General features: G+C 41.6%; 1 protein-coding gene across 1 annotated transcript; it reads left to right on the forward strand.

Annotated features, from left to right (window-relative positions):
* The first annotated feature begins 295 nt into the window (after positions 1-295).
* On the forward strand, positions 296-7308 carry stx19 (syntaxin 19). The gene is made up of 5 exons (XM_035175644.2): positions 296-562; positions 3909-4153; positions 4891-5127; positions 5510-5722; positions 5968-7308. The coding sequence occupies exons 2-5, from the start codon at positions 3932-3934 to the stop codon at positions 6202-6204; spliced, it is 909 nt and encodes a 302-aa protein (XP_035031535.1). The 5' UTR covers positions 296-562; positions 3909-3931; the 3' UTR covers positions 6205-7308.
* The last annotated feature ends 3237 nt before the right edge of the window (positions 7309-10545 follow it).

A 10545-nucleotide genomic window follows, 5' to 3' on the forward strand; every position in this document is an offset into this window, starting at 1 on the left:
AGAGGGCTTACCCCAGAAACCCACACATAGAAACGCACTTTGCAGATCAGAAACCCAATGCCCTACAGCTGACACCTTAACCACAATCCTTATTGTTTGGCCTCAGCATTGTACACAAAACACTTCTGTTTGCTGTGCTCTATTTTTCCCCTCCAGCCTGAGGGTAGGGTTTATGAATTCCCTCTGTTTCTTCCTCTTCATTTACCTAATCGTGTCACCTCTCGTTTCTTTAGATAACCAAATGGAGCCTCAGTCTGCTCCTGTCCCATTGGCCAATACCAAGACCTTTCTCTAAAGGAGGGGGAGGTGCTTTCAACGGACTCGGCCAGACTTCCTCACAACTTTCCCAGCTTGTGAGAATCTTAACTGTCCTGATACACAGCTGGTGGTACAACCGTTACAGAGAACTCAGACCTTTAATGCTCAGCTGAGCAGCACCAGGTGAATGTGGGGACATCTGAGGAAGGCGTGACGGTATTAAAGAATGTGTGAGCTCGCTTTGGATTACATGTGGGGGAATACTCATCAGACAGACGTATGATGGAGTACGAACAGCATTAAGGTAAAATCCTAATTTTAAACTGAATGTTTGCTGAAGGCCAGAGGGGGCAAAACCACACATTCTTTACTCAAGTAGAAGTACTTTTATTGTGTTAAAAATAACTCAAGTAAAAGTATTGATGCAACCTCTTTACTAAAGTTAAGGTAGAATATAAATTAAAGAAATTTACTCAAAGTATAAAAGTAAGCCCTCTGTAGCCCATTTCTACCGGCTGTATCTCTAACTGAGACTCATGCCACATTAGACTATTTAACTTAAACCATTCATAATTCAAATAAAAGAAACAATACACTTAAAACAGGTTCATGCAAGAAACAATTTGTGAGCATGAAAAACTGTCCAGGATGTAATGTGCATTTTAAAAATGGATATTCCTCTCAAATGCAACAACAACAGTAACAAGCCTGTTTTGAAATTGCAATAGGTAGAAAGTATAAATGCAATATGTGCAACAGAATGGGGAAATAATCTGTTGATGTATATGTTGCTATTAACAGGAAGTCCACCTTGAACTTAAAGAAGTGGGTAGAAGTTAAACATTCACAACTTTTGGAATAGTTTAAGCAGAACTTATTCTTGAAGGACCAGCATGTAGAGTGCAAATGTTTGACCTGTGATAAAACACAACATTCAGGCACTCCTCTTTTCCACTTGCATGAACATGAGAGAAAGTCAACACACAGACAAGGGAGCAGATGGATGGTAGGAAGAAAATGTTTGCTTCTCTTAGAGAACACAGCGTTCAATAACAAAGAGGAAAAGGCTGGACTCCTTTGAACCACGCTCCACTTTCTCCCATGCAGGTTCTTAGGCCCAAATCCTGTGAGCAATTTCCTTTTAATCGGCTCTTCTGGGCCGGGCAGGTATAGAGCGGGAGAGGGAGAGACGGGGGGGGAAGAGATCAGGCCAGAAAACAAAAGGTACTTCAAAATTCTTTGAGTTCTGAGAAGTTTGTAAAAGTACGCGGAGAAAATAGTGTATTTCCTGTTTGAAATCTATCCAGAAATAGGATAGTCTGTGATTTGAAATGCTCCATTTCTCAGCAGCCAAACACTCCTCCCCCACACACACACACACACACACAGTCATGTGCTTCCAAAAGATTATGTCTGGAGCCAAAACCCAAATCCCTGTGTTGCTAAGGCACTTTCAAAAATGTTGGTATGCCCACTTGAATGCATAGGAATCTGTGGTTGAATGCACTTCATTTGTCAAAGGTACTTAGGAAATCAGAATTTGCTTCTCGTGTCTGTAATCATCAGCACCTCTGTTACTTCGACTTTGGCAGATATCAGCAGGTTGGAGGTAAAAACATGCTCAATCTTTAGTAACTTTTTAAGTCCCACATTTACGAAACAAGAGTCAGATTTGATTCTGCGTTCTTGTTCATCAAGGTTACTTTTTCTACTCGTCATTGTTTTAGATGCGAGGCAGCCTGGCGTTTATTCTTCTTCTTGTGTTTTTGTTTAGTGTGTTGCTGAACACAAACGTCCCACTCAATTCCCATGGGAAAATTAACTTGAGTCAATTTGACTGATTGTGCAGCTAAACGGCCTCATGTTGTTAAAAATAGATTTGCGGGTTCAGCAGAGAGCATGATCTGCCTCATTAATTATAAGGACAGTTGAATTTACAGTGATATCCACACAACTACTCACACCAGTAAACTCCAGGCACATCTGCCTCAACTACTTTGTCAGTATAAAACATACAGTATCTTGTAAGTCGTAAAATGTTAATACCATAGATTGTATATAAAGATAGACGACATGTCTCCACTTCTTCCCAAAATATCCCACACACTAACGCTACCATCTTGCACATTTAGTACCCGAGTCTACGCAGTAGTGATGAGAGGATGGAGCGGCTAGCAAGGTCCCGCTGATACATGCACTCAACTAATCACAAGAAAAATGTAGTTGATATGGACTTTTTAGTTGAGTTCATGTCCAGTGCACTAACATGGAGGAAAGGGAATGTTTACAAACCACACTAAACAGGAGGTACGGCCCTACATATTACTTTCCCACCAAAAAACTGGCAGCAACTCTGGGTCTCTTAAAACTTAGAGAGAGACTATTGTTGAAAATATGTGTGAAACTCCAACATCACCCTCACTATGAAATGCAAACTACACTATATGTACATGGCTGTTTTATTATGTTTTCATTATTAATATGCCCTTTACATGCATAGTCTGTGTATCATTTTTATACCATTTCAAATTGCACATTCTCTGTATTTATTTCTAACTGTAGTGTAAGGGAGCTGTTATTGGACTTGGGAGTATTGGGGTGGGAAAGAAATTGTTCTTGGTGGCCTTACATCAAGAAGGTTTGTGGTTCGAATCCCGGCTAGGATGGGTTTTTCTTAGGTACTCCGGCTAAGATTGGGGTTCGGTCAATTGGAGACTCTGTAGGTGTGAATTGTAATGAATGTTTGCCTCTTGACGTTGGCCCTGTGATTTGTTGGTGATTTGTCCAGGGTGTACCCCGCCTCTAGCTCAATGTCAGTAGGGATTTGCCCCAGCACCCCTCTCGATCCTCAAAGGATAAGTGGTATGGATAATGGATGGATGCCCTTCTCTGTGGAAAAGAAACATGTTTTCTAACAGTGCAGGTTCAATGTGCTAATTTGCTTAGTATTTGCAGTTGTTATGCTTTCCCCAGCACAGGAACAAGACATTTGAAAAGCATATTTGTTCTATGATGTTCTTTCAATCAGCCCGACTGCATCGTCACATTGCAACAGCAACAAACCAACACCTCCACATTTCATTGTTTGTCTTTCAGTAGAAAACTGGACAAACCAGTTTATATGCAGCTCACAGTCTGAACATGAAGCGATGTTTACCGAACAACTGATCAACAGCAAACATTAGCATAGTCTTGCTCATCTCTCCTTACATCCATGGTGCAAAGGTCACTGAAAAATACAACTAAAGCCAGGTGATGCCTGAATGAAGGCTTACCAGTGTTGAGAGCATAGACAGCTTAAAGAACACAGCCTACCCCAATGTCTGACCCCGCTTCCAGGCAGAGACAAATCAACCTCCCATCCATTTCCTGGAGGTTAAGAGCCTTAATGGAATCAGTGACTATAATTGAATTGCTAACTTTCACAATCATCTATGGTACTGAAAAATTACATCACTGTATGCTACAAAGTAATAAGTGAGATATGAACTTTCATTTGTTTTTAATGTTGAAGTTATCAGCTGATACATCCCTTTCAATTTGATGTCATTTAATGTGAATTCGATGTATCTTCTCATCCTCCACTTTGTCGTCAGTATCCTCTGTTCACAATGCTTCATCACTATGTCTTCTGCACATACTGTAAACAGCTCGGTGTCCTGGTGAGTCCACAATGAGAGACCGCTTGGAAGAGCTGCAGCAGAGGGCTCAGGAGTTTTCTGGGGCAGCAAGTGAGAACACCAGCCCTCCCCCAGTGGAGGATGATAATGACGACTCGATGGTGGTCGAGGTCACAATGCCACAGGCTGTGCTGTTCGAGCAGGAGCCAATCATCGAGGATTTCTTGTCGGAGTCTCAGCAAATCCGAGATGACATCACAACGCTGGAGACAGAGGTAAAGATAAACTTTGTTTTTGGTCATTTTTCTTTCACTAAAAGATAAACGGGTAAATACAGAGTTTGGCGACGTGGCTCTGACTTCAGCAAATATCTTGAACCCCCCTGTTAGAGCCTGCAGGTAAATGCTGGCGAGGTGGAGGGGACTGAATCGACAGGCAGCCACACTGACACACGGCAGCAGAGGCATTCACAAGCTAAGGGAGAGATGGGCAATCTTTGCAGCGTAACTGGATCGTACAATTAGGGGGGGTGTATGATAGAGGATAATGGAGAGTGAAGCAGGTCACATGAGTAGGACAGCTCGAGGTGGCTGCCTGAACCAGCTCAAAAGCATTGCATTAATTACCTCCGCCGATGTTTTCACCCCCGTCCTGTTGTGTGTTGGTTGGTTTGTATCTTTGTTTGTAACCAAGATTACAAGGAACAGGTTTCCATGAAATTTACTAGAGGGCCAGGCCAAGGAATAAACCTTTACATTTAGTTGCACATCCGGATCTGGGGTTCGGATCCAGGGACATTGTAAGACAGGGCCCTTTCCAATATTTTCATTTCTCAAAAAATGTATTCATGCATGTTGATGAAAAATATCCAACATGTTTACGGACTGATATTTATGAGTGTGTGCTACTTGTGTCATTCTAGCTGTATATGACTTAAAGGTTTTAAAGTTACACAGTTTCTGTAGATTAAAACAAAGTCTCTAATGTTTTGTCTCATCTCAACGACAAACAGATCCTCAAGTTCACCCAGCAGCAGAAGACCCTGGTGGCGACCATGCGTCGTTTCAGTGTGATGAAGAAAGAAAGCAGCATCATGCGAGATATCAAGCTCCAGGCCGAAAGGATCCACCGGCGTTTAGAGGCCCTTTCAAAGCAAGTCCAAAGGAGTGAGGAGCAGCACGGACCGACTGCTGTTTCCACGAGAATACAACGCTGCCAGCACTCAGCAGTGTACCGCAAATTCCAGCAGGTTGTCAATGTATCCTGCATACTTGAAGCACTGCTTTTAAATGGAGCTTAAGTGCTGGTTGTCTAAGCATAAGTATAAGAAAATCGTTCATTTCATTTGGAATTCTACAAATTATAAAATAAAGGGAAATGATAGCATTGCAAGAAGTGAAGTAGAAGCACCCAATTGTTGGATAAATTCACCTCACCAGTGTCTTCCTATCTTTAAATATGCAGTAAATGTGTTGTGCAGTATATGTTTCGCTGGTGGAGTTAAGAGGGTCAAGGAATCTTGTATAAATAATGATAATAGGAAAGGACTCAATATCTTCTCATCCCCCTCACCCCCACTCTTTCTTTAATATATTCTCTTTTTTTGCTATAATTGCTGCGATTATGTTCAGGTAATGCTGCAGTATAACGAAGGTCTGCTGACAAAGCAGGAGCGCTGCAAGGACTTTATCATCCGGCAGCTGGAGGTTTCAGGGAGGGATGTGGCGGAGGACGAGCTGAATGAGATGGTGGCCACAGGGAAGTGGGAGGTCTTCAACGAGAACCTGCTGACCGATGTCCGGATCACACGGGCGCAGCTATCTGAGATTGAACAGCGACATAAGGTGAGGGTGTCAGCAGCTTTCCTATCCAGAATATTTTGGCTTCGCTCCTGGATAGTGGGAGAATAATGCTAAAAACCCCTATTTAAAGCTTATGTGGTGAATGGACATTTGTTACCATAACTGAATCCGAGTCTGTTCCCTACTTTGCTTTAAGTCCTGCAGTTGTCTCTGCCACCAGCTTCAGGTTCTGACTAATGTCCCCGATATCTAAAGTATTAATCCCCATAATCCTTCTCCGCTGACAGGAGCTGTTGAGTCTGGAGAACAATATGAAGGAGCTGAGGGACCTGTTCATGGACATTTTCATGCTGGTGGAGGAGCAAGGGGCCTACATCGAACACATCCAGACCAACGTGGAGAGGACGCAGGACTACGTGGTTGTTACTAATGAGAAGTTCAAGCTGGCCGCAAGGTATAAGAAGAAGAACCCGATCCGACAGCTGTGTTGCTGCTGCTGCCCTCCCTGGAGATGCTGCCTGTAACACCTTTTTACCTCCATGGCCATCCCAAAAATATATATTTATATATTCTTTTCAATTTAAAAGTCTCACTTACCTGCTGGGAATAAGCAACGCTGGATTCAAATACCATTAAAGTGAAGGTTATGGTGCTGCAGTTTTAGAACAGAGCAGCGGTGAAGACAGATTCAGCGGAGCGTGGAAAACAATTAGGTGGAAGGGCCAGAATTGGTATTTGAGGCGCTTGTTTCTTTCAACAGGATGTGAAGCGACCGCTATTGGAAGAGACAGTTCAGTGAGTGCTACTCACCAACACTGCTGCTTATTGGAGACCTTCGCTGTCAACTGACAGAGGTCACAAACAAGGGGAGATCACTGACGCTGGCACTGCAACATCAGCAAGACGGATATTTTTTACCTTTTTTTCCCCTCAATAGAGCCTCTCATCTTTTTTGTGCCACAGAAGCTGTAGTTAATGAGCATGTTATTTTTGTATACGGTATAAGCACTTTATTATAAACTATTATTTTTTTCATTTCCCAGCACAAACTATAACATGTAATGCAGTTGAGAACAATAATGCCTCACAGTAGAGGGCAAACCTCCGCCAAGGCCCCAAAATCCCTTTAAATTCAATCAAGCTGCACCAAATTTCACACTTCTAAATTAATTTCTCATCAGAATCCATGAATTGTTCCCAGGAAAAATGGTGAAATGGTTGAAAAACGCCCTTTTCTCGCCATGTTATAGAAAGTGAAAATCATGGATCCACCCTGATATTATTCAACAGAAGTCAATGGGTTCATGCCGGATACACACCACATGCTTCCACCAAGTTTCGTGGTAATCCATTCGATCCTTTTGCTTAAAATCAAACAAATAAACCAACAAACAAACAAACCAACAAACAGGGGTGAAAACATAACCTCCTTGGCGGAGGTAAACATTCTGTTTCTGTTTCGCATATTGATTTCTTTGTGGTCCACATACTGACGGAGCGAGGACTTGTTTTACAATTAGTCATTAGTCTCATTTGCATTTCCAAGTCTGATGATTTTCAGTGAACAAAATGAATTATTTATTCAGTTTCACAGAGGTGGAAATTCAAATAAACTCTGAATAACAAGCCTTGATCAAAAGTAATCCTGTCATGAAGAGGAATCTGTAGAAAACCACTGAAGTTAGTTGTAAAATAAGATGGAAGGTTTGAATTCTTACATTTTAGGTAATATATTTCACTCATGATTTTGGAATTGATACCGGAGCAGTTACATTACTCAGAGAAAAATGTGTGGCATCCATATATATCACTAGCCTGAGGGAGTTCCCTGTATTTCCCACTAAAACACTGGGAATAGGCCTCACTCACACTCCCAGATAATCATCTCCTTTACTCTTTACATAATGCTGAGTAGAATCCACCCACTCATTTCCCTCTGCTGGGTTAATGAATAAGATTTAATAAATCAGTCATTTATTTCACTAGTTGCAGTCATATGTTGATATCACTACAGCCCAGAGCTTAGAAAACCAGCCTCGCATCAGCAGTGACAGTGATGTTCCCGTGACCCGCGGCGTCTGGTGTCCGGTGCAAAACACAGGTGAGCTGGGCGCGCCGCAGCCAGACTGGAAAATCTGGTTTGTCTGTTGTTGCGGGAGGATCCGCCAGACAGCTACTGTATGTTCCTGAAGGGAGCAGTTTGTAAACAGAACTGTTCGCTCTCAGCAGATGGTGAAAGGACCCACCTCTGTTGAGAAGTCGTCTTTTAAGAGGAATAATTAAAAACATTCACGTACTTGGGGCTAGGAAATAAAATAATATAAAAAAATGATCCCAGTCGAATTTTCACCAATATTAACAACGGTTATATATATTGCCTATACATTGTGTGATGTGGTGGTATGGTGAGGAGGTATAAGTCATAATTATTCTATGTTAAATGTGTTTGCACATAAAAAAGAGTGAGACCACAAGCTTCACTCAGGAGGAAAATTCTGTCTTAATATTTAAAAGAAATAATAATGTGATATTTATTAATTGATAATTATCGCTATTGACTAATATTTTTTAATAACATTTTTAACCGTATCATCCATCCCTCCACACGCACTTTATTTTGACACAAAGAGGAAAACAGGAACCAGACTAACCATATAGTTGCAAAAAAAAATGAACAAAGCTAAGTCAATGTATTCACCTCATGAGGAGCTGACAACTAATGAAGCACCATCAGTCAATGTGGAGCTGATCACTGCGACCCGGTGGAGGAATGGAGTGTGGAGCGAGGTGAGGCGTCGGATGACTTCTGCCATCTCGACTGGAAACGTCTTCTGATTTTATGTGCTTTGCATCAGTCTCACTCTGATTGGGATGACATTTTGTGAAAATGAAGTATATCAAATATGTAAATCCCTATATGTAAATCAAATAACAATACGTGTGATACGGCACATGCAGCAAACTCTCCGTCTCCCCCCCGCTCAATGGATCTAGAGAGGGGGGATAAAGTGCTGCTGCAAAATTGCAGGGTTCTTGAACAGCAACAATGCCATCCAGTGTTCATTGAGATAATTACCAGTTAAAATAGGTTATCACTTAATATTTAAACTGATTTTCAAACACAACTATTTAATAAAGGTAAGTGACATGAGGGTTAGGGTTTTAAGAAGTTTTAAGAATTAAAATTGAACATTTCCCAATTCAAGAATTCATGCTCAGTGACCAGTCGGTGAGAAAATAAACAGTTCTCATATAAATCTACAAAGAAAAAGAGGATTTATAAAGTAGGTTTTGTATCTATTACATAATGATCATATTTTTTCTCGTGTCTGCTCCATGATGTTTGGAGAGAAAGAAAATTAAACGACAGAAGAAAGCACTATTCATCTAAAAAAATCGGTTTGGATTCTGTTGCAGCGCCTCCCCCTCGTCTTTTAAGATCTTTATGAATCATATGGCAACAGACATTTTGCCAAAGGTAAAATGCTGGTCTCATAGTTATGCCTCAGGGTGACACAAATAAAATGCAGACTGTGTTGTCTCAGAATATGCAGCATATTAATAGCAACACAGAAAGTGGGAAGAGTCTGAAGTGGAGAATGAGTCAAACAGAATGAAGTGAAATGTCTCCAACTCTACTGACGGCAGAGTGAGGATCGATCTGCAGACCTGAGAGAAAAAGCTTCTGGGCTTTAGAAGCTCAGGAGAGCAGCGGATCATGGAGAGTGCACAGTGGTCAGTTCAAAAGCCTCCAGACATCTGATCCCCGGGCAGGTCAGCCAGAGTCCCCCGCACTACTTCTTCTTCTTCTTCTCTCTCTCTCTCTCTCTCTCTCTCTCTCTCTCTCTCTCTCTCTCTCTCTCTCTCTCTCTCTCTCTCTCTCTCTCTCTCTCTCTCTCTCTCTCTCTCTCTCTCTCTCTCTCTCTCTCTCTCTCTCTCTCTCTCTCTCTCTCTCTCTCTCTCTCTGCCTTTCCCAGCAACACCTACTTCAAATTCAAAGAGGTGCACAATCTGAGGGCCGTTCCTCTGTGGGTTTATCTTATTTACCTTCAACTGTGAGGTTGTTTATTTCACCTGAAGGCCAATGATTCGGTTCTTAGCCGAACCACACTTTACCTAAAAAATTGTCTTTCCTGTCTTCTCTACCAACTCTCACCACACTGTTCCCAGATGTGTTGACTTTGAAACAAGAGGCGTTGACCTCCACAGGGAGGTTTGTGTTTCCGTCTGCTTTTGTGTGATTGTGAACAGGATCACACAAAAAACGACTCGACTGATTTCCTTGAAATTTTGTGGAGGGGTAGGGTATGACCCAAGGAGGAACCCATTACATTTCGGTGGATCCAGGATTTTTGACTTCCTTTAATATTGTGAGATAGGGTGATATTTTTATTGATTTCTCAGAGAATAATCCTGATGAAAAAAAGAGGCTTATTTATAAGACTGATATTTATGAGTTTTTGCAGTATGGATCAGATTCAAATAAAAATCTGGATCTAGTGGATATGAATGTGGTTTCATAAGGGGGCTGTTGGGTGGTGGACGTATATAATCTAATTTTCCGTTTTAATAACTTTGCACCCAAATATTTTTCACTGATTTTGAAAGATATATTTTTGGGGATTCAAATGACAGTTGAGGCTATCGCTTCTTTATTTACATGACCAGATTTCTCTGAGCAGCCGTCATTGGATGACGACCTTTATCCCAAAAGCAGCAACAGAGTCCTGCTGATGGGAGATGGGTAATAAGGAAAGATAACTGTAATTCAGTGTTGATTTGTGGCTCCAATAAGATAAGTAACTGCTCCCACATTCAGTCCAGCGGCCACATATTCATCGTAAGTGCTTCTGCCCACTTTCCTG

This window comes from Hippoglossus stenolepis, chromosome 13 (genome assembly GCF_022539355.2).
Source record: "Hippoglossus stenolepis isolate QCI-W04-F060 chromosome 13, HSTE1.2, whole genome shotgun sequence".
NCBI lineage: Eukaryota > Metazoa > Chordata > Actinopteri > Pleuronectiformes > Pleuronectidae > Hippoglossus > Hippoglossus stenolepis.